The sequence below is a fragment of the Chroicocephalus ridibundus genome, chromosome 23 (assembly GCF_963924245.1).
Source record: "Chroicocephalus ridibundus chromosome 23, bChrRid1.1, whole genome shotgun sequence".
Taxonomy (NCBI): domain Eukaryota; kingdom Metazoa; phylum Chordata; class Aves; order Charadriiformes; family Laridae; genus Chroicocephalus; species Chroicocephalus ridibundus.
Window position 1 is genome coordinate 1,923,943 of NC_086306.1, and position 25,964 is coordinate 1,949,906.

A 25,964-nucleotide genomic window follows, 5' to 3' on the forward strand; every position below is an offset into this window, starting at 1 on the left:
GCGCCGGGGGGCAGCCCCCCGACTCGTTAGGGCGTGGGTTTGGGGAGGAAAGGCTGCATCCAGGGGACTGGGGGCGGGTGACAAAAGGCACAGCGGCCGTGTCACACACACACACCGATGTTTATTCCGAGACACCAGTTACAGCTCCAGGGAGAGGCGCGCACCTTTCGCTCCTGGTTTTCAGGCAAAGAGGCAAAAGGCCAGAGGGAAAAAAAAAAAAAACCAAAAAAAAACCCCCCAAAAAAAAAACCCCCACAAAACCCTCTCCTTTCACACCACAACCACCATCGGGCACTTCGGGAAAGAAAAAAAAAAAAAGAAAGCTCCCACCTACCCCGGTGACAGCATCCTGCCGAAAAACCCCACCGGCCACACGTGTCCCTCCCGTCCCCTGGGTACTGCCGGGACCACGCCCCCCACCACCACCCCCCCCCGCCTCCATGGGGGTCCGTCCTGGGTGCGAGCGTTCCGGAAAGCAGCGGGACAAGGACACAGCTCCCCGGGCCACCGGCGAGGAGGGTGCTGCCAATGCCGGGGGCTGGCGGCGTGGCAAAAATTTGCCATTTTGATGTCCCCAGAGCCACTAAAACGGCCCCGGGATAAACTGACCTCGTATCTCCCTCTCCTGGGTCCCGCCGGGGACCCCGCGCCCCCCGTGCCACCACCCCACGGGGTCCCCGGCCGGGGGGGGGGGGGGGGAAGGCGGCTGTGACGACGGGCAAGAGAAACGCGGAGAAACCGTTGACCAAAAGCAGTCACTGAGGTAGGAAGAAACTACGACTCCCTGAAAGGCAGCGAGAGCTCCGGCTCCGAGAGGTTGGGGAAGGGCCCCCGCGAGGCTCAGCTCCCTCCTCCTCCTCCTCCTCGGAGGGGCCCCGGGGATGCAGCGAGCACCGAGGCGGGGAGGGTGGGGGGGTGCAAAAAAAAAAAAAAAAAAAAACACAAAAAAAACCTGCCAGAAGCCACGACACGACACGCAAAAACGGCACGGGTGCGGGACGGGAGGCGCGCGGAGGCGGCAGCGTGCTCGGCGTCAACCCTACGGAGCGGGGAGAGGGGCCGAGCCCCCAGACGCAGCAGCAAATTGTTCTTAAAAATAAAAAAATAAAAAAAATAAAAAAAATAGGGAAGCCAGCGCTACACCCCGCAGCGAGGAGGGGGCTTTGTCCCCAAAAGGGGGAACGGTTGGTCCCCAAGGGGGGGAGCCCGGCAGCCAGGCAGGTTCCCAGCTCGACCTGCCTCACCACCGGGGAAAAACCGTGAGCATCCCCTGCCCCAAAAATAAAAAAAAAAAACAACAAAAAACCAAACCTCGGCGTCCTGCGGGACAGAGAGGGGTCGCACGGCAGCGGGGGGAATCCAAAGTACGAAGAAAAGCAGCCCGGTCTCCAAAGACAGATAGATGGGAAAGCAGCCGGAGCGGGATGAACAGCTTGGAAAATCCCTCCTGGATACGAAACGGTTTGAGCCGAAAGGTTTGCGAGGGTTACGGTAACGCCGCAAAGGGTTATCGTAAGGGTGCGGAGAGGAAAGCAGGCGCTCGCTAGCATCCCTCTCAGACGGATTTCACAGCCGAGCTGGCGTCTTCTGTCGGCGTCGGGGCTCCCAGTACGGCAGCGAGACGGCTCAGCATCCCCGGCGCCCCCGCGGCACAGCCCCGTCCTCCTGAACAACTCGCAAAGCGAAGCTCCTTCGGTCCGGCCCCGCGGCGCTCGGCTCCCAGTCCGTCGGACGCCACGCTGGGGATCCCCCCCCCGCCCCCACCGAACACTCCCCCGGCAGCAGCGTGAGAGTTCTGGAGCCCAGTAAGAAGCTGCAGCCGTTCCCGCTGGGGATTTCAGGGGGGACACGAGGGTCCCTGCCGTGAGGGTCGGTCCATCACGCTCTGGCCAGTCTAGGATGGGTGGGAGTCGGGACGTGGCTAGCAAGGACTAGCAATGGGCCATCCCCGGCGGGGGGGGGGGCGGGGGGGGATGAGGGGGGGTGCGGTTCCCAAGTCAATAGAAGTGTTTCCGGCTCTGCTCCTGCCACTTGTTGTAGACGATGACTCCGATGACGATGGCGAAAACGATGGCAACGAGGGAGAAGAAAACGATTAAGAAGAGAGCCAGGCCGCTCATGGGCTCCAGCGGCGCCTCCACTGCGTGGCAGAGAAAGAAAAACCAACCTGTGAGCACCCAGAGTGCCCAGCACCCCAAAAACCCAGCTGAGATCTGCCTGCACGAGGTGGGTTTAGCCCAGGGTTGGGCTCCCCAAAGCTTTGGGGCTCAGCTCATCGGAAGGGCCGGAGCCACGAGACCTCAGGACGCACGAGGGGCTCGTGGACACGACGGCAGCGGGATTTCTGGAGGAGAGGTGGCACCGTTGAGGTTCCAACCTCCGTGAGCTTCCAGTGGACCAGCAGACCCCGTTTTGGTCGCGGTATGACCCAAGTGGAACGGACACGCTTAGCCGAGCGGGCTGGGATCCTCCAGGAGGGCAGCACTTCTCCGAGGCAGAGCGCTGCTGCCCGCTACACCCACGCCAAACGGGCCGCGACACCGGTCGTGCCGCGCAGTGGACGAGAACAACCGTCGGGGGGGAAGAACGGGGCACAGACCTCCCGATTCCAGCTGGAGCTCGGCTAGTTTGGCGGTGAGACAACGTGCTATCTGCTCCGCAAGCACCACAGCTCCGTACCCCTGCGGGTCCCTCCCAATTCCGTGCTGGTCCCGCCTTCCCCCGGCATGAGGCCGGTGGCTCCTACTCACTTCCCGGCAGCTTCAGGTTGTCCACGACCGGCAGATACACCTCTCGGTCCCGCTTCTCCTCCTCCGGCGTCCGCTCCACCGTCAACTGGTAAAGCTTCAGCGAAATGATGTCGTGGTTGTCTGGAAGCAGAGCGGAAACGTGTCCCAAGGCGTCACCGAGAAATACGGCTCCGGCCAGGGGACTCGAGTGCCACGGGGATGCTGTCGCTGGGGGCAAAGGCGCTGGCTTCTCCCTTCCCATGGCGGGGGGGAAACTCACCTCCGCAGGGCAGGATCTACGCCGGGCCGAGAGCTGCGCCCAGCGCAGGGCCCTCTGCCAACAGGAACCTTTTAAGCTACTTAAACTGAAGAAAAAAAAAAAAAACAAACAAAAAAAACCCCAAAAAACCCCCAAAACAAACCAACAAACAGCCCCAGAGCGGGAGATCATCTGACTCGAAACCGCTCGGCCACCCGAAGGGAATGCGTTGGCATCGGCCTCACGTGGCCCTACTTCCTTTGCTTGTGATGGAGGGGTTATTAGCGGGAGAAGGCGAGTGCTCCGGACCAGCCTGCCAGCTCCCCGGGCGCAGATCGGAGAGAGCAAAGGAACTTTTGTTGGAACCAACAATGAGCCCAGACACCGGCCATCAATGAGCTTTTGTCGAGGCCGAACTCAAATCGGGCTTAAAACCTGCCCGAAAGAGGCCCAGCGGGGTAACGCCGGGCCTGACGGCGCCTCAGGCAGCGCCGGGAGGGAAGGATTATTCCGAGGAAGGCGGAGAGCTTTAACTTTAGCTCTTTTTTTGCAAAACCCGATGGACGTCGGCCCACCTTGCGCCAACGCCGTTACCGAGCACACCTGGCTGACCCCTCCCTCAATAATGGGCGGACGAAAACCAGCGGGCTACGAAAGCCAAAGCGAAATAGCCCCAGAGACAGAGACGAGGGGCAAGCACCCTCCTGGCTTGCCTGTAACACCTCACGTCCACAGCAGCTCTCGCCGGCACTGCCCTCGGGGCTAACCCAGCCACCCCAGGTGGCAGCGGGAGAGCGGAGATGTGTTGTTTTTTGTTTTTTTTCCGATGCTCATCGTGTTTTTACTCCTCCCAAGGCACAGGTTTTGGAGACAGAGCCTCCGGCCAAGCCGGTACGGCCACTTTGCCGCTGTGTCATTAAGACAGGCTGGTTGAGGTCGGGCTGCGGCCACGCCGGGAGCTTTAAGGAAAGTGGGACGCGCCGCCTAAACAAAGCGCTCGGGGAAAACAACGTGCCCAGACAGGGCTTTGGGCTCCTCGGGAGTTGCTGCAAGACAAAAAAACAAAACACCAGGCTCCCAGCTCGCCGCTAAAGGCTGCTTAAAGCACGGAAAGGTCCTCAGGCGCTTCTGTAAGCCCCACCGGCTACCGAGCTGCGCCTCCAGATGCCCAAAGCTGCGCAGGAGCTGCCAGAGCCGCGTGGAAAACAAGACCCCGGGGCAGTACCTGACAGGTCGCCGGTGACAGAAGAGGTCCCAAAGTAATACCCGCGAGGCAAGCGCACGCCCGGCACGTCGATGCAGTCTCTCCACTCGTGCTTACCGTCGATATCGATCAACACCTGAGAAAGAAGAGGCACCTTTAGCCCCTCCGCAGCGCGGCCGGCCGCTCCGGTCCCGGCGGGCGGGACTCACCGTCAGTCTCCTCTTCACGTAGCGGATCACCAGGAAGGTGTCGTGGTTGAGGTTGCGCACCATGGCCGTGCAGCCCCCCAGCTCCGTCGGTCTCCCGTCCCGGTCGTGGTCGTAGGTGAGGGAGCCGTTGTTCACCATGGCCGAGATGTAAGGGAAGACGCGCTGCGAAGGGGAAACAAGGCTGGGGGTGAGGTTCCTGCTCTCGCCCCGCTGGCCACGGCTCCGGGGTCGAGAGCCACGACAGCCCTACGGACCCCGAACTCCTTCAACCTTCCAAGAATCCGTCTCAACAAGCTAACGGCACGATCCCACTTCATCCCCCGGCTTTGCTCGGGGCTCCCGGCCATCCGGGATGGAGGACAGCCGGTTTCCATGCAGTCTCCCAGCTCACACACAGGGATTTCTGGGCTCACGCGGGGATTTGCGGAGCTCGGGAGAGGGAATTCCTCGACCATAAGCCAAGGTGAAACCTGACAGCGTGGGAACGGGTAGGTGAGCAAGAGCAAGTACCTGATTTCCCGGGCTGTACCTCCTCTTCTGAGCCTGCCAGTCCAGGGTTATCGCAAAGCGAGAAAGAGCACAGAAGCGAGACAGTCACGGACCAGAGTTAGTATTAACCTGCAACCTGGAAACTTCCTCCCTGGAGAGCTCAGCGCGTTATCGGCTTAGCGGAGACTAAAGCAGAGAGGGTTTTAGGCGTTAGGTGCCGAATCCCGGGACGCGCGGCTAGGAAACGGCGCTGGTGGGCGAAAGCCACATCAAGCGTCGCCACTTCCTTGGCGTTTCCTCCTCCTCCTCGGGGCGCAGGAGCTCACTCGCGCTAAAGCCAGCGCCCCAACGGGGGGGGACACATCGGCCACAACCGCTCCTCAGGGACCTAACAACTAACCTGTCCCTCTTCCCTCCGGAATAAAACCTTTCTTTTTCGTCCTTTTAAAGGCGAGAAAAAAAAAAAAACAACAAACAAAACCAAAAAAAACCCCAAAACAACTGTGAACCCACATTACAGCAACTGGCCGACCAGCATTTCTCCATCTCTTCCCTTCCTCGGAGCTCGACCGGAGGAGGGCAGCCCTCTCCGGGAAACCGGACAGCCGCGTTCCGCTGATTCTTTCTTTTAAATAAAACCTGTCGTGCGGGTCCTTTTACCCCACGAAAAGCAGAGCCGCCACCCCGCAGATCAACAGGATCCATCCAACGCCATGCTAATTCCCCGAGCGCTGCCGGTAACGCGGCGCCAGGCAGCTCCTAAAGTTTTTTTTTTTAGGAGCACAAAGTCCACCCCTGCGCCGGAGCCGGCTGCTTTGGATGTTTAAACCAAAAAAAAAAAAAGCTGGTAGTTACTCAACGTTTGCTCGGCAGCTCCTAGGTCAGGGCACATCCCAACTGCGCCCTTTTGGCTCTCTCCCTGGGCTGAAGGGGCTCCTGCGGGGTTGACGCCAAGGTCTCGGGGTAAAACAGCGCCTATTTTTTTAGGATAAACTAGAAGTAAGGAAAGGTCCGGCTTTGGTTTCGGAGTGATGAAACCCATCCCGGCGTTAAGGGTGGGAAGGACCCGGTTTTAAGTGCCTCTGCGCTCCCTTCTCCACCGGAACGGACGCCAACAAACCCCAAACAAACAACGGCCACATCAGGAACACAAAGACGTTTAGTCACGTTGCATCCCTGAGAGTAGGGAAAGCCTCCCGCCAGGGAACAGCCCCGGCGCGCACCCAGGCCTGGGCTGGCAGCTCGGGTACCGCTCTACTCGAGGTCTACGAAGACCACAGGAGCTCGCAAACGCAGAGATGGTGTCACCGGCTAGTTTTCTCCTGCCCCTGGAAGGCTTTTCTCTGGGTAAAGCTGACCACACAACCACCCCGCGGCTTTTTCTGAAGAGTCAGTGCCTCCCTAGGGAGGAAAAACCAACTCCGCGGAGGACGGCGGGGAACGGCAGCGGAGAAACGTCTGGTCTCCGATTTAAGAGCTCAAAGAAGACCGCACCGCACCAAGGAAGCGTTCGCGGCGACGCAAGCCGTAACCTCGGCGCTGCCCGTGCCACGCTCAGCAGGCAGCTGGCAAGGAGCACGGTCCCGTTTATCCTCTCCAGCTCACCTCCTGCTGCTTCTCCTCGTTTGGGTAGGTGTCCACGAACACTCCCAAGCCCAGGAAGTTATCCTTGCTTCCGAAGACAGGTCCTAGAAGGAAGAAGAGGCTATGGATAAGGATGGCAAGGCCAGGCAAGCATTGCAAAGGGTTTGTTACCCATCCCTTCACGATCTTCACTGTTATCAGATAACGAGGCAGCCTTGAGCAGTTAATTGAGCACGCAGACCCTCCAGGCAGGGGAGTCAGATTAAATCCCCCACCCTTTGCTGGTCAAGGATCGAGCTTCCTCCGCAGTCTGGGTTTGGTTTTTTTTTTTTTTAAGGGAGCCAACCCCCAGCACGGGAGGCCCCACGCGTCCCGTGACACCACCCATCTCAAGATCAGGGCAAAACAATCCCAAATCCGCCTATCGCCGAGCTGACTCCAGCCTCCTAGGGCCCCCCCCTGCCGTAACCCCCCCCCCACCCCCAGCCCAGGGTGCCGAGGCTCAGAGGCGGCCTCACGCACGGGCGTTACTCCCTCTGCGCCTGCCAGGGCGAAAGAAAAACAGCCCTAAGGCCCCAAAACACTGCGATTCCCCACGGAGATTTCCCCAAGCCAGCCTACAGACCAGGGAGAAAGTGTCCCCGAGAAGGTGGCATGTGCCACCCGACACTGTCCCCTCGAAGCATGCCCCCCCCCCCCCCCCAGCAGCTACTGCCGACGCTTTACCCGGCTGCATGCGATCCTTGGTGTACCAGATGGCAAAACCGTCTCCGTTCAGGTTTTTCTTGCCTTGGCCGTGGATTTTAAAATGCACCTGCATCTCCCAGTCTCGCAGGTAACACGGCTGCAGGAAAATTAAATAAATAAATAAATAAATATAAGAGCGAGGATGTGAAACGTGGATGTCCCTCACGCCAGCACCCTCCGCTGCACCGTCCCCTGCCATCACCAGCAGCTCCACGTGCCACCAAACCGGAGAGCACACCGCCGCTCCCCGTTTCCCCTACCAACGGGCCGCGCTGACCTATATTTTGGATGCGAGCAAGAATAATTAATCCCAAGGGACACCGCGAAGCCGAGGGAATTGGTCGTTACCCAGAGCTACAAAAAGCCAAAGAACCAATTCTGATCTCGCACTATTCTCAGACAACAGCAACTCCGGCAAAAATCAATAACTCACACCTGGGAAAAAGAGAGCAGAAGGAGCCCGAGGAGCAGCTCCAGCTTCTTAATTGCTCATGAGCCAATTATTTCTTGAGCTACCAACAAATTCCCTGCGCGAACAGGCACAGAACGCGACAAGCTCACGACAGATTCGCCCAGGCGACGTGGAGCCGGCCGTTGGCCCAAGTGAAAAACCCAATCTCCCTCAATATTTTATAACAATAGAAGTCGAGCGCGATGGATCGCTTCTGGTCTCGTAGAGCATTTCCCAAACCACTACGGAGCGGGCTGGATTCCGGGGCGCAAAAAATCCCACCGATTTCAACCCCAAATTGAAATTAAACAGGAATTATCGAGGTATTCAAGGCAGCTTTGCCGTCTGCCAGGCGAAAGGCTCGCGAGGGGCAGCAAAACGCCGTAACAGAGCGCAGCGCTGGCGCGCACGCATCACGTGGAGCTGCCGCTTTACCGGCCCCGCTCTGAGACGTGGGCGCAGCAAAGCGGGGCTGCGGGTGCGCTCCGGTCACGGTGGTCCCATGAGAGACCCCAAACTGGTCAGCACAGACACCCCAAATCCACACGGGGCTGGAGGAGGGGACAGACGGGACTCAGCCCTTGCAGGAATCGCCACGCCAAAGGCTGGACGCTGAAGTGCCGCCGGTACCCCCAGTTCCAACCCCCCATGGACCTCCCCAGCCCGCTCCCCACCACCCCATGGCCCCCACAGCCCACCCCAATTCCCCCCACCGTCACCTTGGCCCAGACTCTCGAACCTCCCCAGCCCCAACACCTCCTGCGCCCCCCAAAACCCCCAAACCACCACCCCCCACCAGTAAACCCCTTATAGCTGCCGGCCTGGACCCCAACGCTCCCTCGTTTGGCCCAGACCTGCCCAGCACCCCCCAGCCAAGACTCCCCCCCCCATCCTACCCACACCTCAAATCTCTCACTCAGGACCCCCCACTAACCCTGGCTCAGTCTCCAAACCCCCACCCCCAGTAAAATCCCCCCCATACCTGCTGCCCTTGGACCCCCACGCTCCCTCATTTGGCCCAAACTTGCCCAGCGCCCTCAGCCAAGACACACACACCCCCCACCCACCTCAAACCCCCTTCCCCAGCCCCCCTCCCCACCAGTCACCCCCCCCAGCCCTACCCACACCCCCCCCGTCATTCAGGGCCCCCCACCACCCCCAGCTCAGTCTCCAAACCCCCCACAAGTACCCACCTCCCCCCCCCAAGTAAACCCCTCACGCCTGCTGGCCGGGACCCCCACGCTCCCTCATTTGGCCCAGACCTGTCCCTGTCATCGTCCCCCCCCCCCCCAACTCAAACCTCTTTCCCCAGCCCCCCTCCCCATCAGTCACCCCCCCCCAGCCCTACCCACACCCCCACCTCCCTCAGGGCCCCCCCCCCACCCCTGGCTCCGTCTCCAAATCCCCTCCCCAGCCCCCAATTTCCCTCCCACTCACCCCAAAACCCACTCTCTCCCCCCGCAACCTGTCTTCAATCCGCTCCTGCCGCCCCCCCCCCACTATCCCACCCCCACGGGAGGGCACCCCCCGGTCCCTCAGTGCCCCCCATCCCGGTTCACCACCACTCCCCCCCCCCAGCCCCGGTGCAGGCCTCCCCGCCCCCGGGGACTCACCACTCGGTTCCAGACGGCTCCCTGCTTGCTCTGCACGTCGGGGGTGAGGCGGATGTACTGGGTCATGACCATGGCGTTGCCCAGCAGGTCCCACAGCCCCGAGCTGGCCGAGCCCACACCTGCGGCCCACACGCACCGTCGGTACCGGGAGCCGGTACCAGACATCGTCCGCCGTCCCCCCCTGCCCCACACTCACCCTGGTACGGTTTGGAGAGCGAATGCTCCCGCTTGAGGTGCTCCTCCGTCTGCTCGGCCCGCGGCCCGCCCAGCCCCAGCGCCACGGCCAGCAGCGCCAGCCCGGCCCGCCACCGGCCCGCCGCCGCCGCCATCTTCCCTGCACCGCCCCGCCCCGCCCCGCCCGCCCATTGGCCGCCCCTCCGTCCCGTTCCGCCCGCCGGTTGGCCGCGCCGCCTGTCTGTCAACGGGGAGGCGGGGCGCGCGCGGGCACGATGTAGTTCCGGCAGATTTAAAGGGTCCGCGCATGGATCTGGCGCGCACTTGCTCCGCTGTCGTCTCCCCGGTCCTAGTGCCCCCCCGCCGGTCCTAGCGCCACCGCCGGTTCTAGGGTCGTCGTCTTCCCCCACAGGTCCTAGTGCCACCCCCAGTCCTAGTGTGTCCCCCAGCCCCAGTGCCCCCCCCGGTCCTAGTGCCCCCCCGGTCCTAGTGTCGTCGTCCTCCCCCTCCCCGGTCCTAGTGCCCCCCCTCCCCAGGAGCCTAGTGCCCCCCACCCCGGTCCTATCGTCGTCGTTTCCTCCCCCCCCAGGTCCTAGTGCCCCCCCCAGCCCTAGTGCCCCCCCCAGGTCCTAGTGTCCTTTGCCCCCAGGTCTTAATGCCCCCCCTCCAATAGGTCCTAGTGTGTCCGCCAGGTCCTCGTGCCCCACCAGGCCCTAGTGAGCGCCCCCTCCCCAGGTCCTCGTGTCCCACCAGGCCCTAGTAGTGAGTGGCCCCTCCCCAGGCCCTAGTGACCCCAGGTCCTAGTGCCCCCCTTACACTGTTTTAGTGTACCCCCCCCCCCCAGCGTGTCCCCGTCTCCCCCTCAAGGCGCGTATGCCCCTGGCCCCCCACGCATCCTCCTTCCGCGGGGGGCACCCAACCGACGCCCCCACTCCCGTTCCACCCCCTCACCCCTCTCCGCGTCTCCCCCACCCCCCTCGCAGCCCCCCCCCCTATCTGCGGTCCCCACCCTTCCATTGCCCCGACGCCATGGCCCCCTTAAGGCGCGCCGGCGGGACGGGACGGGACGGGACGGGACGGGGCGGGGGGGGGGGGGTGTGTGACGTCGTGTGTGTGTGTCCCGCCCTCCCCGAGGGCGTGGCGCGGCGTGTGACGCTGCCGCGAGCGCGGCGGCCCCGCGAGACACCAACATGGCGCCGGGCGGCGGGCGGCGGCGGCGCGGCGGGGCCGGGGGGGGCGGCGGCGGCGGCGCCCCCTCCTCCTCCTCTTCCTCCTCCTCCTCGTCGCTGTCGCTGTCGCTGTCGTCTCCCCCCCCGCTGCTGCCGCCGCTGCTGCTGCTGCTGGCGCTGCCCGGCGGCGGGGCGGCGGTGCCGGCGGGGGACAGCATGATCCTGGGGATGCGGCTGGAGGAGAGCACGAAGCCGGCGGCGGGGGCTCCGGCCCGCGGGCCCATCCAGGTGACGGAGGGCAGCGAGGTGCTGCTGCGCCTCTACGGCTTGGGGCTGGGCCCCGGCACCAGCGAGCGGGTGGCCTTCGCCGAGTTGCGGCCGGCTACCTCCAACAACGCTTCGGTGGCCAACGGCACCTGCCCCGAGCGCTCGCAGGACCTGCTGGTCCAACCCGGCTTGGCCGAGGCCCGCGACACCTCGGCCCTGCTGAGGGTCCGAGTCCAACCCCTGCGCAAAGACGAACAGGCCAAAACCTACGTCCTCTGCACCCAACGCCAGCCCGGCCAGCCCTGGGTGCCCCACCAAGGCGCCGACGGGCAGATCGTGGTGTTGGAGGAGAAGAAGTCGCTGCTGCCCCTCTGGCTGCAGGTGATCCTCATCGCCGGGCTGCTGGTGCTGTCGGGGATGTTCAGCGGGCTCAACCTGGGCCTGATGGCGCTGGATCCCATGGAGCTGCGCATCGTCCAGAACTGCGGCACCGAGAAGGAGAAACGTTACGCCCGGAAGATCGAGCCCATCCGACGGAAAGGCAACTACCTGCTCTGCTCCCTCCTGCTGGGGAACGTGCTGGTGAACACCACCCTCACCATCCTCCTCGATGACCTCATCGGCTCCGGCATCGGCGCCGTCGTGGCTTCCACCATCGGCATCGTCATCTTCGGGGAGATCGTGCCCCAGGCTCTCTGCTCCCGCCACGGCCTGGCCGTGGGCGCCAACACCATCGTGGTCACCAAGTTCTTCATGCTGGTGACGTTCCCCCTCTCCTACCCCATCAGCAAGCTCCTGGACTGCATCCTGGGCCAGGAGATCGGCACCGTCTACAACCGGGAGAAGCTGGTGGAGATGCTGAAGGTGACGGAACCCTACAACGACCTGGTGAGGGAAGAGCTCAACATGATCCAGGGGGCCCTGGAGCTGCGCACCAAGACGGTGGAGGACGTGATGACCCCGCTGCAGAACTGCTTCATGATCAACAGCGACGCCATCCTGGACTTCAACACCATGTCGGAGATCATGGAGAGCGGCTACACCCGCATCCCCGTCTACGAGGACGAGCGTTCCAACATCATGGACATCCTCTACGTCAAGGACCTGGCTTTCGTCGACCCCGACGACTGCACCCCCCTCAAAACCATCACCAAATTCTACAACCACCCCGTCCACGTCGTCTTCCACGACACCAAGCTGGACGCCATGCTGGAGGAGTTCAAAAAGGGTGAGAGGGTCCGGGGGGGTGGCCGCTTTCTTCCCCTCGGAGGAGGAGTTTTGCCTTCCGGGGCTGGAATTGCCCGTGCTGGGGCTGCCTGGGGTCCCCGCGGTTCGGGTGGTGGCGATCCGGAGGGCACGGGGGCGCCTGCGGTGCCGGACACGGAACCGGGAGCAGCTGCTCGGCGCCCGCAACCACTCGGGCTTCCGGGGTTTGGTGCGTAACGGCGCTGCGCCGGGGAGGGAAACCCTCTGCTTTACCGCTGACGGAGCGCCCAGCCTCAGGAAACACTTTGGGAGTGTTTACTTGCTCCTTCTTTTTAATTATCGGCCGCGGAGGCCCTTGAAGAGCTGCTGGAAAATTGCTCCGGCTCCCTGGTTTGGGCACGGCTCCTTCCTCCGGGCCTTTCCCCGCCCGCGGGGGTGCCGTCCCCCATCCCCGCTCCGCTCCCCGAAACCGAGAGCTGGGAGGAAGAGCGGGATCCGGGCTGGCCGGAGGCTGATCGGGGAAAGCCGTCTTAGCTCCCAGGCAGGATTTTCCCACTCAGGGCTTTGCCAACGCGGGCAGGGGCCCCTCCTGTACATCCCACCCCCAGCCCCAGCTTCCCGCAGCTCCCGCCGGCTCAGGACCCGGCTGGGATGAAACGAAGAGCCCGGCTGTGCCGGGTGATGCCAGGCCAACCCTCCGCCGTGCGTCACCCCGCGCTCTCCTCTGGCTCCCCTTCCACCCGGCTGGGGCCGAGATTCGGGCACATCACGAGAGTCGGGAGCTTTTGCTGCCGTTTCGGGGAGCTGGGGTGGGGGTGGGGGTGGGTTTTTCCAAGATTTAAGGGGTTTAATAATTCCTCCCGCGGCGAGAGCTCGGCGGGAGGGTTTGGGAGCTGGTAGGTCCGAGCCTGGCCGATTTCCGAGGGTAGGGAGGAGGCAACAGCTCTGCTCCCGCTTCCCTTTGCGACGGGGCTTCCCTGGCACCCGAAAATACCGGCGGGGGAGCGACGCCCCTGGGTCGCGGCTCGCGGTTGTGACAACGACGACGGGATCTCTCGCGGCCTCGGAGCTGGCCTGCTTAGTGAAAACCCTCCTCGGCAAATGTTTTGCCACCGGTTCCTCTCACGCCGGTTTGAGACCCCGCCGTAGGAGCGCGCCCGGCCGTCCCGCTCGCCCCCCCCTTTCCGAAAAGCGACGGCGCAGAAGCGGAGCCCTGTTGCTGCCGGAACTAGAGTTATCCCGGTTGCTGGCACCGGCTTTTCCTCCCGACGAATCCTTATTAAAGGATTTATGGTGCGCTTGTTCCGGTTACAAAGCCGCCCATGTCCCGTATTGGTTTGGGGTTTTTTTTTGGTTTTTTTTTTTTGGTTTTTTTCATCGCCGCCTCTGTGGGGTCAGGAGCGGAGGATTTGTGGGGCCAGTTTTGAGGGGTGTGTGTATGTCCGTCCCCCCCCCCACCCTAACCCCGAACCCCGTTTCTTCTGGCTGCAGCACCGCGGCGAGTCTCTGCCCTCGCCCCGCTCAGCGAGACCCGGATCGGGAGCGGGAGACGCGCCCGGGGAAAGGATAAACGCGGGGGGGGGGGGGGGTGTGTGGAAAAAAAAACCAAACCAAACCAAAAAAATCAACCGGCCGCGCTTCTGATTGTCCTAACGGCGGGGCTTGGCAGCCGGATCTCTCCCCCCGCTCGATGCCACCGAGGTGTCCCAGGCGCTGGCCTGGGGGTGACGGCTCCCGCAGTGACGCCCAGCACTCGGCTCGGCGCCTTCTCCCCGTTTTTGGAACGGGGGGAGCGCCCGCGGGGAGCTGGGGGGGTGTTGCTCTCCCTCCTGGCGTGCGGGATCCGAAGCCGGGGCGGGGGGGTTTCCGTCGCACCCCCGCGGCCGTCCTTTGCTCGGGCGGTTGGGGCACCCCGCGGCGTTGTTTGCTTTGCCACCGGCCGCTCCCCGCCGCGCTCGGCCTTGGCCGCCGGGCCCGGAGAGGAACCGCTGCCTGAGTCATCGGGGCTGGCCCCACAGCTCAGCTCCTTCCACCTTTTCCCGGCTCCTTCCACCTTTTCCCGGCTCCTTCCACCTCTCCCCGCCGGGCAAAAGAGCCGCCGCGCCTCACCGAGGGGGTTTGGCGAGCGCGCGTAAAGGATTTTCGCGGCCCGAGGGGCGGTTTTAGGGGCTTCTCCTCCCTTTTCCCGTCGCCTTTTTTCGCCGGGGGGTTGCCCCCAACGGCGGGAGCTCGGCCGAAGAAGGAGACAAAGGGGAGCCGTGCGGTGCCCAGCCCTAAAATTAGCTTTTCCCTGAGCGACAAGGGGCCTGCGGCCGCCAGCTCTAAAATTAAATGGCAGATAATGTCGGGGAGGGCAGATTTGTGCTGGAGCCGGAGCGGGATGGCGAGCGGGGCACCTTGCCGCTGGCCTGGGGGGGCGAGCGGGGCGTTTGAGGAGGTCGAAGGGGTTTTATTTCGGGCTGCGCCCGAGTTCAGGGAGGGAAGGTCGCTTTTCTCCGTGCCTCAGTTTCCCCAGGCTAAGGACACCGGCCCTGCGGGTGCGTTGGCCTGGCCTGGGCCCGCTGCGGTTTCCACGCGGCCGCTCGGCTCCTCTCCCCGGAGCAGAGGTGGGCGTTCCTCAGCCGAGGAGTTTTTTCCCAACGGCTCGGTGTGATTTTGGGATGAAGCAGGAGAAACATCGGCTCGCGGAGAGGCTGGCCGGCCGGCCGGCCGGGGCAAGAGCGACACCAGCTTCGCCGCGAGCCGGCGGGTCGGATTTAGTCCGGATAAGGCAAACCGCATCCTGCCCGCCTGGGGCGAGGTCGGCGGAGCGAGGGGAGTTGGAAATTTAGGGCTGGAGAGGTCTTCGTGCCGGCAGGGACCTGCTGCTCGTGGCCAGGGCCGGTCGGGCAGCGGCTGCTGCTTGCCCTTGGCTCTCTTCCCCCGGGATGTTTTGGCTCCGGAATCGGGCGGCCGTTTCTTCACCAGGTGTCCGGAGCGTTTCCTCCGGGATGGGCCAGCCCCGGCTCAGCTCGGCAGAGTCGCCGAGGAATTTCGGAGAGGACGCCCTCCGTGCCGGGGTGTCTTCAACCCCACGGTCGCTCACCCGGCGTCGCCGGCACCGTGCCGTGCTCGGGTGACATGGCACGGGTTCCTCCGGGGACACATCCCGTCGTCTCCGGTGACCCCCTGGCCGAGCCCGCGCCCCACGGTGGCACGGAGGCGCCACCGTCATGGGCTTAATTACTGTCATTACACTGGGAATTAGTGCCCAGCCCAGGGGCTCGTTAAGATTTTAACTGGTTTATTTTTTCCTGCTCGGGGAGGGGAGGGAAGGGCTGGTCCCGGTGACATCCCTGGGTGCGGGGACCTGGCTGGGGAGGCTGGGGTTGCCCTGGGGAGGGCGGGGGGTGTCTCCCTTCTAACGTCCGTCCGTCCGTGCGTCTGTCCGCAGGGAAATCCCACCTGGCCATCGTGCAGAAGGTGAACAACGAGGGCGAGGGCGATCCCTTCTACGAGGTGCTGGGGCTGGTGACGCTGGAGGACGTCATCGAGGAGATCATCAAGTCGGAGATCCTGGACGAGTCGGATACGTACAGTAGGTTTTGGGGGCTCGGGCCCTCTCCCCGCCCCCCCTCCCCACCCACCCATCCTTTCCCCTGCTCCCACCCGCCACCCTGCTCCCCCCTGACACCCCGCTCCCCCCTTCCCGCAGCCGACAACCGCACCAGGAAGCGGGTGGGCACCCAGAAGAACAAGCGGGACTTCTCGGCCTTCAAGGACCCCGTCAACGAGCTGAAGGTGAAGGTCTCCCCGCAGCTGCTGCTGGCCGCTCACCGCTTCCTCTCCACGGGTGAGTTTTTTGCCGTGGCCGGGGGGGGGAAAAGCGGGGCTCGGGACACCTCCTCGGGCTCAGTCCGGCTGCGCGGCACCGGCACCGATGGCTCCGTGTCCCCGGCAGCCGCGTGGGCTCCGTTCTCGTCGTCGCCCAACCCCGGCCTCGAGGAAAAGTCGCTCCGACCGTCTCGTTCAGAAATTGTGGGGCGCTTGCGTCTGGTCCCGTTCCGCTCCCCTCAAAATGAGGGGGGACGGGGTCGGGGGATGCCAGCCCCTGTCCCTGAGGCTCGCCACGGCCCTGTCCCTCCAAGGACCGTCCTCTTCCCCGGCTGGCGCCTGTGTCCCCGCGGCTGGGGCTGGCCTTGCTGGGGACCTGCTTCTGTCCCGGGGAGGTGTCGAAGGGGCCCAGCCTGAGCCAGGCACCACCCGAGGGCCCGGGGAGTGGAGGGGGGGTCACACCTCCATGTGGAGGGTCGGGAGAGGGACAAGGAGCGCGGCTCTGACGCCCCCCGTCCCCTCTCGCTCTCAGAGGTGACGCTCTTCACCCCCAACTTCATCTCGGAGAAGATCCTGCTGCGGCTCCTCAAATACTCCGACGTCATCCAGGAGCTGAAGTTTGACGACGAGAACAAGAAATCCCCGCGCCACTTCCTCTACTGCAAGAACAAGGCAGCCGACTACTTCATCCTCATCCTGCAGGTAGCCGGGCGCCGGGGTGACATCGGGGTGACGTTGGGGGTCCCCTTCACCCCGGGAAGGCTGCCATGGGCTGGGGGGTGTGTGGGGGTGTGTGTGTGTGTGTGGGGGGGGTGCGTGTGTCTCATCCAGCCCAGCGCTGCGGGATGTGGCTCACGGCGTGGGACGCCGTCTCTCCCCTGCAGGGCAAGGTGGAGGTGGAAGCCGGCAAGGAATGCATGAAGTTTGAAGCGGGAGCTTTCTCCTATTACGGGGTGATGGCCATCAGCCCCCCTCCTGTATCCGGTAAGCACCGTCCCCCCCCCCCGGATCACCCGGCTGCCAGCGCGGGCAGAGCCCTCCCACCCTTTTTTTTTAGAGCTGCCGCTGGGAGTAGGAGATGCTGGGAGCTCCGAGCCCCCGCCGGTGCCCCCCGAGCCATCCTGGGAGGGGGGGATGCAGCGTGGCCAACGCTTGCCCTCAGGGAGACACCCGAGCGTGTCCGGCGGCGAGCGGAGGCTCCGCGCCCGAGCCGGCGGTTTAAAACTCGCCGTCCTCATTTCGGGCCGCCCTCCCGTGGCTTTCAGGCTCTGCCAGCGGCCGGACGCGGCTCCTCGCGGCTCGGTTCGGTGTCACCCCGTCGCCTCCGTCGCCGCGAGGGGCAGAGGTCCCGCCCGGCAGCCGCCCCCCTCCGTTGCCCCAGAGGTTTGCTCTTGACCTTGTCCTCTGCGTGTGTGTTGTGTTGTCCGTCTCTCTGCCTCAGCCCTCCCAGCCCAGCCCCGGCGCCCAGCCGTAAAGCGAGGGTCATTATTTGCCAGGTTGACAGGTAAACGGCGCGGCTGCATGGCGTGCCAAACCCCGCTGCGACCGCATTAACCCGCCGGAGTGGGCGTCCCCACCCCCTTAATGCAGCACCGGGTATTTTGGCCCCCACAACGAGCTCCACGTGCACCAACCCCGGTGCCGTCGGCTTCTCGCCCCGCATCCGAGCGCCTCCGGAGGAGGAATAAGCGGCTCCTGCCCCGGAGCGGGTTGCGGCGTGGGGCTGGAGCCGGGCAGCGCCGCTGCCCGGTGTCACCCGGCCCCGCTGGCGGCGGCGTTTGGGTCCTGCTGGTCCCCGATTTCTCCGGCGTGGAGCAGGGGGACGGTGGCGGCTGTCCCCGCGCCGGCTGGCTGGCGGAGGAGGAGGTGCCGCTCTCCCGGCTGCTGCATGCGGTTCCTGCCTCACCCCGGCTTTCCGAGCACGTCACCACGTCTCCGTAACCCCCACCTCATCCCTAACCCCGCACAGAGAGACTGATCCACCGGTTCAGGGAGTCACAGTGTCCCCTGGGACTGTCCCCTGGGCAGTGCCTGGCCCTGGAGGAAGGGGACCAGCGGGTCTGGCCAGGCTCCGGACTCCGTGGCCGGTGGCCATTTGGCAAGTGACGGGCAGGGATCAAACCCGGCGCTGCCCGGCAGAGCTGGGGGACGGCAGCGCTCGGCCATGGGGGGCACAGGGCTGCGCTGGGGTGGACGCGTGTCCCGTCACCCCTTGTCACCGCCGGGCTCCGTGTCCCCGGAGCCTGCGGGACGGGGCTCTCCCTGCCCGGCACCCGCCGGAGCCAGTGTCGGCGTCACCGGGGGCTCGGCGCCCCGTGGAGAGTTGCCAGGCCTCGTGCCAACGCGACGCAGGACCCTCGGCGGCGTGTCTGACCCCGTCCCTCCCGTCCCCGCAGAGATCCGCTCCCCGTCCCACGTCAGCGGCCTGAACCGCTCGGCTTCCCTCAGCTACCACGAACGCTCCGACTCCGTCTCCTCCCCCGTCAGCGGCAGCAACAACCAGCTCAACGCCAGCGCCGGCGCCCAGTACGTCGCCGACTTCAGCGTCCGCGCTCTCACCGACCTCCAGTTCGTCAAGGTGAGGAGGGACAGGGGACGGGGACGGGGATGTCACCGCTGGGGTCCGGCACCGCTCCTCATCCCCCCTCTCCCGGCTTTTTATTCTTTTTTTTTCCCCGGCACAGATCACGCGGCAGGAATACCAGAACGGCCTGATGGCTTCCCGCATGGACAGTTGTCCCCAATCCCCCGACAGCAACGCCCCCAAAGCGGACACCGGTTTACCGGAGAAACCGGAACCTTCCGCCCCCGCCGACGAGACCACCAGTCTCCTCAACGAGAGGAACTGCCTGAGCCGCCGGAGCAACCACAGCCCCCTGGAAAACTCCATCTGACCCCGGCCCCGCCGGCACGCGCCGGGAAGGACCTCGCGTGCCCCTTTTTAAAGGGACCCTTTTCCCCGGTAGGAAAACGCTCGGCGTCTCCTCGGGTGACGTCGCGCCGGCTGCCGCGGTCGCCGGAGGAGCCCGGTTGAGCTGGAGGAGGCGGCACGGCGGGAAACGGAGCCGGGATTTGCTGCTGCTTTCCAGACTGGCTTATTTTTAATTAATTTAAACGGATGGCGGCGGAGACGGCACCGCCGACTCTCCGCCGGCCGCCCCGCCGACGGCGCTCGTTCAGCTCAGGGAGCTTCAGGTCTCGTACGCCGCTTTCGGGGGGGTGGGGGGGGGGGGGGGCGGAAAATGGCTCCGCCGCGGCCCCCCCGGGGACGGGCACCCCGGTGGGGTTTTCGGGGCAGGAGGGTCGGACGGGGTCGGCGTGGGGTGCGGCGCGACCAGGGCGACGGCTCGTCCTCCCGGCGCCGCCGACCTTTCTCCGTGCCCGTTCCCCTTTCCCGCTGGCCCGGGGTTTCGGGGGGATGGGGTGGCGGAGAGCTCGGCGCAGGCCTGAAGCCGAGGGGATGGGCTCGGCGGCTCCGGCCACGGCCGAGACACCCCCCCCACTGCCCCCCCCCCCCCGTCACCCCCCACCATCCCCGGCCTCTCCGCCGCCCACCGGTGTCACGAGCGTGCTGAGGACGGCAGGGACGGCGGCCACCCCCCACCCCACGGCGGTTGCGGTGCCTTCCCCCCCGCCGTGGGGTGTCTCAGGGTATCGGTGCCCGGGGGGAGGTGGGGGGGGGGCGGGGGGAGGGAGGGTTGCAGGGGGGTTTGGGGGGGGTGGGGGGGGCGCAGGATCCGGCTTTTGGGGTGGCACAAAGCTAGTGACCAAAGTTGTACAGGCAGGAGGGGGCCGGCGCCGCACGCGTGCGTGTGTGCGCGCGTGCGTGTCCCCCCCACCCCCGGCACCGGGGGACCCCCCCCCCCCAAATCCCCCGGTGACATCCTCGGGGCAGGACGTGGGACCCCCGGTGAGCACCGGCCGGAACCTCCCCCCCCCAAGCCCCGTCCCTGGAGCTTTGTGCCCAGTGCGGGAGGGGGGGGGGGGTGTGGGGGGTTGGGGGGGGTAGGGGGAGGGGGAGACACAATTCCCCCCCCCCCCCGCCTCCCGAAAAAAAGCACAAGTTCCCTGGGTGAACTCTTGTAAGTTATTGGGAGAAGGTTAATTATTTTTGTTAATCACGTCTCGACGATCAGGTCCTAGGTCCTTCCGCGGGGAGATACTAGAAATAATAATAATAATAATTAATAATAATAATAATAATAATAATAAACCAAGACAAAAAAGAACCCTTTTTATTTTTTTTTTTTTTTTTTTTTTTTTTTAATTAAATCTTCCTCTATGCAATCCCCTCCCCGCTCCTTCCCCCCCGGGAATTCGTATTTATTTTTCACATCAGGTTGGATTTGTATATTGGGGGGAGGCCGCGGCCGGTGGCGGGGGGGGGGCCAGGCCTCCCCCTCCCGGTTGTTTCCCTCCCCCCCCCCTTCCTCCTCCTCCTCCTCCTCCTCCTCCTCCCGCCGCCCCCTCCCGGTTGTGAAACCGACTGTGGAATTTTATTCGATGGGGTTTTGGGGTTGGCTTGAGGGTTTGGGGGCCGGGGGGGTGGGGGGGTGGGGTTTTTTTTTTTGCCAGTTGGGTAATAAAAAAAAAAAAAAAAAAAATCTCTATCTGTACGTCGCTCTCCTCTGTGCTTCGTGGCGGGGGGGGGGGGAGGTTATTGATCCTCCAGGACCCCAAATGCAACCAATTCACCCCAAAAAAGCATCGAGATGAAAATCATTCCCCCCCCCCAACTGACTCCCCCCAGCCCCAGTAGCCGTGGCCCAACTGGGAACCGTGCCCTGGGCATGGCTGGGGTGATGGGGGGGGGGGGCCACCTCCGTCCCCGGTTCTTCTCGGGGCCGTGGCACAGCGGAGCAGCCGGGGGGGGGGCGGGGGGGTGGCCCGATTCGGGGTGGCCCCTGCGAGGCTCCCCCTTCTCCCGCGGGTCCTTCTGCGGCTCGGGGGCCGCTTGACACCGAACCCTTCCCCGAACCAACCCCCCCCCCCCCAAAAGTTTTTTAGGTTTGTGGGGGTTTTTTTGCCACCGGAGGAGTTGGCAGCCAAAAAAATAGCGCTGTGACCCCCCCCCGCCCCCCCCCGCCGCAACAGTGCTGCAGCCAGGCTGCGGGGTGACCCCCCCCGCCCCACGCCGGGACAGACGGAGACGGCGTTGGGTGCCGAGGGCTTCCTTTACCCATGGGAGACGGGCTCCGGTGTCACCGCCTGTCCCTCGGGGCGGTGGCTCTCCTGGTCCCAGGTATCCAGCAGGTCCCTCACCCCCGCGGTGGCCACGTCGCGAGGCCGCCGGCCCTTGACGTCGGCGACGGTGACCAGCGCCGGGCTGTGCCGCAGGAGCAGGGCGCAGAGCTCCGGGTGGCCTTGCTCGGCCGCCTGCGGGTGACACGGCCGGCATCACCGGTGTCGTGACATGGAGAAGGCGGGGGGGGGGGGGGGGGGCCACACACACGATGTCCCCCCCAACCCCTGCCACCCACCTTGTGCAGGCTGGTGAGGCCGTCCCCGTCGGCGGCAGCCGGGTCAGCGCCGTGGGCTAGCAGTAGCCGGGCGACGGCCAGGTGGCCGCAGTAGCTGGCGCGGTGCAGCGGGGTGGCCCCCCCGGGGGTGCGGGCGTCGCAGCGGGCCCCCCGTTGCAGCAGCAGCCGGCAGACCCCCAGGTGCCCGTTGCGGCTGGCGTAGTGCTGGGGAGGTGGGGGGGGGGGGGGGGAACCAGGCAGTGGGGGGTGGGCAGGGGGCTCTGCGCTCCTCCCTGCCCCCCCCCCCCAGCACCCCCAGATCGGGGTGTGTGCCCCCCCACCCCCCACCCCGTACCAGCGCCGTGTACCCCGCCGTGTCGGGCTGGCTGGGCCCCCCCCGTCGCTCCAGCAGCTCCAGCACCCGCCGCTCGTCCCCGTCCCGCGCCGCCGACCAGATCCCTGCGGGGGGGGGGGGGGGGGGACGGGGACGGGACACAAATCAGGCAGGGGATGAGCACACACAGACCCCCCCCCTCTCCCCCCAAGCCCTGCCTGCACCCCCCCAGGCCCTGCCTGCAACACCACAGGCCCTGCCTGCACCCCAACCTGCAATCCCTTGGGCCCTGCCTGCGTCCCCCCCCCCAGCCCTGCCTGCACCCCTGCCTGCTCCCCTCCCCGCCAAGCCCTGCCTGCACCTCCCCGGGCCCTGCCTGCACCCCTGCCTGCAACCCCCCTAAGCCCTGCCTGCACCCCCACCCCTGCCTACACCCCCCCAGGCCCTGCCTGCACCTCCCCGGGCCCTGCCTGCACCCCTCCAGGCTTGCCTGTACCCCTGCCTGCAACCTCTCAGGCCCTGCCTGCACCCCTCCAGCCCTGCCTGCACCTCCCTGGGCCCTGCCTGCACCCCCCCCCCAGACCCTGCCTGCACCCCTGCCTGCAACCCCCCCAGGCCCTGCCTGCACCCCTCAGCCCTGCCTGCACCCCAACCTGCACCCCCACCCCTGCCTGCACCCCCCTCCAGGCCCTGCCTGCACCCCTCCAGCCCTGCCTGCACCCCTGCCTGCACCCCCACCCCTGCCTACACCCCTCCAGGCCCTGCCTGCACCCCTCCAGCCCTGCCTGCACCCCTGCCTGCTCCCCCCCCAGCCCTGCCTGCACCTCCCCAGGCCCTGCCTGCACCCCTCCAGCCCTGCCTGCAACACCACAGACCCTGACTGCACCCCCCCCAGCCCTGCCTGCACCTCCCTGGGCCCTGCCTGCACCCCCCCCCCCAGACCCTGCCTGCACCCCTGCCTGCAACCCCCCTAGGCCCTGCCTGCACCCCTCCAGCCCTGCCTGCAACACCACAGACCCTGCCTGCACCCCTGCCTGCTCCCCCACCCCGGCCAAGCCCTGCCTGCACCCCCCCTAAGCCCTGCCTGCACCCCCACCCCTGCCTACACCCCTCCAGCCCTGCCTGCAACACCACAGGCCCTGCCTGCACCTCCCCAGGCCCTGCCTGCACCCCTGCCTGCAACCCCCCTAAGCCCAGCCTGCACCCCCACCCCTGCCTACACCCCTCCAGGCCCTGCCTGCACCCCCCCCAGCCCTGCCTGCACCCCTGCCTGCTCCCCCCGCCCCCCCAAGCCCTGCCTGCAGCCCCCCGGGCCCTGCCTGCACCCCTCCAGCCCTGCCTGCAACACCACAGGCCCTGCCTGCATCCCCCCCGGGCCCTGCCTGCACCCCTGCCTGCACCCTCAGGCCCTGCCTGCACCCCTCCAGCCCTGCCTGCACCCTCAGGCCCTGCCTGCACCCCGGCCTGTCCCCCCCTCTGGCCCCGCCCCGGCCCCCTGACCCCTCTCGAAGTCCATCTCGGGCAGGCTTTGGTGCACGCTGGGCACCGCCACCCGGCTGGGGCAGCAGGGACCGGGCGGAGACGGGCGGCCCGCCGCCATCGGCCCGGCCCGGCCCGGCGCGGAGGGCCGAAAGGAGCCGGGGAGGGCCGGGGAGAACCGAGGGGAGCCGGGAAGGGCCGAGGGGAGCCGGGAAAGGCCGAGCGGGGGCCGAAGGGAGCCGGGAAATGGCGAGAGAGGCCGAAGGGAGCCGGGAAATGCCGAGAGAGGCCGAAGGGAGCTGGGAAATGCCGAGCGGGGCCGAAGGGAGACGGGAAATGCCGAGCGGGACCGAAGGGAGACGGGAAATGCCGAGGGCCGAAGGGAGCCGGGAAATGGCGAGAGGGGCCGAAGGGAGACGGGAAAGCCCGAGCGGGGCCGAAGGGAGCCGGGAAATACCGAGAGGGGCCGAAGGGAGCCGGGAAAGGCCGAGCGCGGCCGAAGGGAGCCGGGAAAGGCCGAGCGGGGCCGAAGGGAGCCGGGAAAGGCCGAGCGCGGCCGAAGGGAGCTCCGCCCGCAGGTCCCCGCCGACGCCGCCAGGGGGCGCCCCCGCCCCCCAGAGCCGAGCCCGGGGCCGGGCCCCCACCACCACACACACACCATGGGGGTCCCAGGGGTCAGCCCCCCGGCTATGGGGGTCCCAAGGCTCCCCCCCCCCCCCCCCAAGCTGTGGGGGTCCTAGGGCTCACAACCCCCCCGCGCACACGGGGTCCCAGAGCTCTCCCCCCCGCTCCCGTTATGGGGGTCTCAGGGCTCCCGCCCCCTCCCCATCCATGGGTGTCCCAGGGATTACCCCCCCCCCCCAGCTATGGGGGTGCCAGGACTCCCCCCCCGAGCTGTGGGGGGGGTCCAAGGGCTCAGCACCCCCCAGCTATGGGGCTCCTAGGGCTCACCCCACCCCCACCCCCCCAGCCACGGGGGTCCCAGGGATTACCCCCCCCCAGCTATGGGGCTCCTACTGCTCACCACCCCCGCCCCAAGCTATCGGGGTCCCAGGACTCCCCCCCCGAGCTGTGGGGGGGGTCCAAGGGCTCAGCACCCCCCAGCTATGGGGCTCCTAGGGCTCACCCCACCCCCCCCCCCCCCCAGCCACGGGGGTCCCAGGGATTACCCCCCCCCAGCTATGGGGCTCCTACTGCTCACCCCCCGCCCCCAGCCATGGGGGTCCCAGGACTCCCCCCCCCAAGATGTGGGGGGGTCCAAGGGCTCACACCGCCCCCAGCCATGGGGCTCCCAGGGATTACCCCCCCCAGCTATGGGGCTCCTAGAGCTCCCCCCCCCCCCGCCATCCATGGGGCTCCCAGGTCTCACCCCCCACCATGGGGGCTCAGCCCCCCCCCGCCCCCCGCTTCCCACGCCCCGGGGCAGCCCCTGGCCCCGTTCCCAGCCTTCCCCCCCCCCGCCCCCCCCCCCGCGGGACCCCGGGTCCCGCTTCCGTCCGCTTTCCCGGCAGGGCCTCCCCGGGGACCCCCCCCCGACACACACTGACCCCCGCCATCCGTTGCGGGGGGGGGACAGGGCATGGGGCCAAGCCTTGCCCCCCCCCCCCGCCCTGGGAACGGCGCCGCGATGCCCTTTTATAGCCCCGAACGCGGCCTTTTTCCATGAGCTCAGTGGCCTGGGGGGGGGGGAGGGGGGGGGGGGGAAGGACAGCACCCCCCCCCCCCCCCCCCCGCTTCGAAAATATAGAGATATTTAATTGTGGGGTTTTTTTTACTCCTTTTTATTATTAATATAAAAATACTCACGTATTTACAGCAAATAAATATATTTCGGTAACAAATAAATTACACTGTGTGTGTGTGTGTGTGTGTGTGTTTGGGGGGGGGTGTTATACAAAAGGGGGGGCGTGCAGGGAGGGGGGGGGGGCAGGCGGGTTGGGGGGGGGTATTTACAGCCGGGGGCGGGGGCGGGGGGGGGGGAGAAGACGACAAATTCCCCCCCACCCCACCCCGGGGCTGGGGGGGGGGGTGCCCGGAGTGGGGGGGGTGGTGAGGAAGGGGGAGGTGGGGGGGGGTGGGGGTGGGGGTGCGTTAGAAAAGTTCTCAGGAAGCAAAAATTCCTTAAATCGTCCCCAAAAAAATCATCCTGCGGCCGCTGCCCGGGGCGGGACGTGGTGCCCCATGGAGGCCGGGGGGGGGGCGGGCGGGGGAGGGCTCGGTGGCCCCCCCCAAGGCCGGTGACGGTCCCCAAGGCGAGTCCCTCGGCGGGGACGCGGTACCGAAGGCGGACGCGGTGACCCAGAGCGGCTGCGGTGGCCGAGTCGGTGGCCGTGGCGCTGGGTGCCGCGGCCCCAAGGCGGGCGCCACGGTGGCACTCCTGTCCCCAAGGCGGGTACCGGTGTCACGGTGACAGTCCTGTCCCCCACCATGGGTGCCACCGCCGAGGTGGCAGTCCCCACGGCGGGTGTCGGTGCTGGGGTGGCAATCCCGTCCCCAAGATGGGCGCCGGTGCCAGGGTGGCACTCCTGTCCCCACGGCGGGTGTCGGGGCTGGGGGTGACAGTCCTGTCCCCGAGGTGGGTGCCAGTGCCAAGGCGGCCGTCCCCAAGACGGTTACCGGTGCCAGGGTGGCACTCCTGTCCCCATAGCGGGTGTTGGTGCCGGGGTGGCAGTCCCCAAGACGGTTACCGGTGCCGGGGTGGCACTCCTGTCCCCGAGACGGGAACCGGTGCCAGGATGTCACTCCTGTCCCCCAGGTGGGTGCCAGTGCCGAGGTGGC

At 66.1% G+C, this 25,964-nt stretch overlaps 3 protein-coding genes across 8 annotated transcripts; 1 reads left to right on the plus strand and 2 right to left on the minus strand.

The window, feature by feature from the left end:
- Positions 1 to 106: 106 nt before the first annotated feature.
- Positions 107 to 9,654, minus strand: LMAN2L (lectin, mannose binding 2 like). Of its 5 annotated transcripts, XR_010074011.1 has the most exons (10): positions 9,482 to 9,654; positions 9,286 to 9,404; positions 7,201 to 7,318; positions 6,496 to 6,578; positions 4,912 to 4,944; positions 4,402 to 4,563; positions 4,214 to 4,328; positions 3,010 to 4,034; positions 2,751 to 2,870; positions 2,123 to 2,140 (listed from the first exon to the last, which is right to left on the minus strand). XR_010074011.1 is itself a non-coding variant. In XM_063358702.1 (9 exons), the coding sequence occupies exons 1-9, from the start codon at positions 9,612 to 9,614 to the stop codon at positions 1,998 to 2,000; spliced, it is 1,026 nt and encodes a 341-aa protein (XP_063214772.1). In that variant the 5' UTR covers positions 9,615 to 9,650; the 3' UTR covers positions 107 to 1,997. The 5 variants fall into 5 exon arrangements, 3 of the variants coding, with proteins under 3 accessions (XP_063214772.1, XP_063214774.1, XP_063214773.1); XM_063358702.1 differs by lacking the exon at positions 3,010 to 4,034 and having other exon boundaries at positions 107 to 2,140; positions 9,482 to 9,650; XM_063358704.1 differs by lacking the exon at positions 3,010 to 4,034 and having other exon boundaries at positions 107 to 2,140; positions 9,286 to 9,315; positions 9,482 to 9,606.
- Positions 9,655 to 10,624: 970 nt separating this feature from the next.
- On the plus strand, positions 10,625 to 19,409 carry CNNM4 (cyclin and CBS domain divalent metal cation transport mediator 4). 2 transcript variants are annotated; one of them, XM_063358694.1, is made up of 8 exons: positions 10,625 to 12,123; positions 15,535 to 15,678; positions 15,796 to 15,933; positions 16,447 to 16,616; positions 16,799 to 16,898; positions 17,356 to 17,418; positions 18,311 to 18,492; positions 18,599 to 19,409. In XM_063358694.1, exons 1-8 carry the CDS (start codon positions 10,650 to 10,652, stop codon positions 18,806 to 18,808), a joined length of 2,481 nt encoding a protein of 826 aa, XP_063214764.1. In that variant the 5' UTR covers positions 10,625 to 10,649; the 3' UTR covers positions 18,809 to 19,409. The 2 variants fall into 2 exon arrangements, with proteins under 2 accessions (XP_063214764.1, XP_063214765.1); XM_063358695.1 differs by lacking the exon at positions 17,356 to 17,418.
- Positions 19,410 to 19,958: 549 nt separating this feature from the next.
- Positions 19,959 to 23,480, minus strand: ANKRD39 (ankyrin repeat domain 39). The gene is made up of 5 exons (XM_063358696.1): positions 23,208 to 23,480; positions 21,729 to 21,832; positions 21,395 to 21,598; positions 21,094 to 21,290; positions 19,959 to 20,076 (listed from the first exon to the last, which is right to left on the minus strand). Exons 1-5 carry the CDS (start codon positions 23,305 to 23,307, stop codon positions 20,016 to 20,018), a joined length of 666 nt encoding a protein of 221 aa, XP_063214766.1. The 5' UTR covers positions 23,308 to 23,480; the 3' UTR covers positions 19,959 to 20,015.
- Positions 23,481 to 25,964: the final 2,484 nt, after the last annotated feature.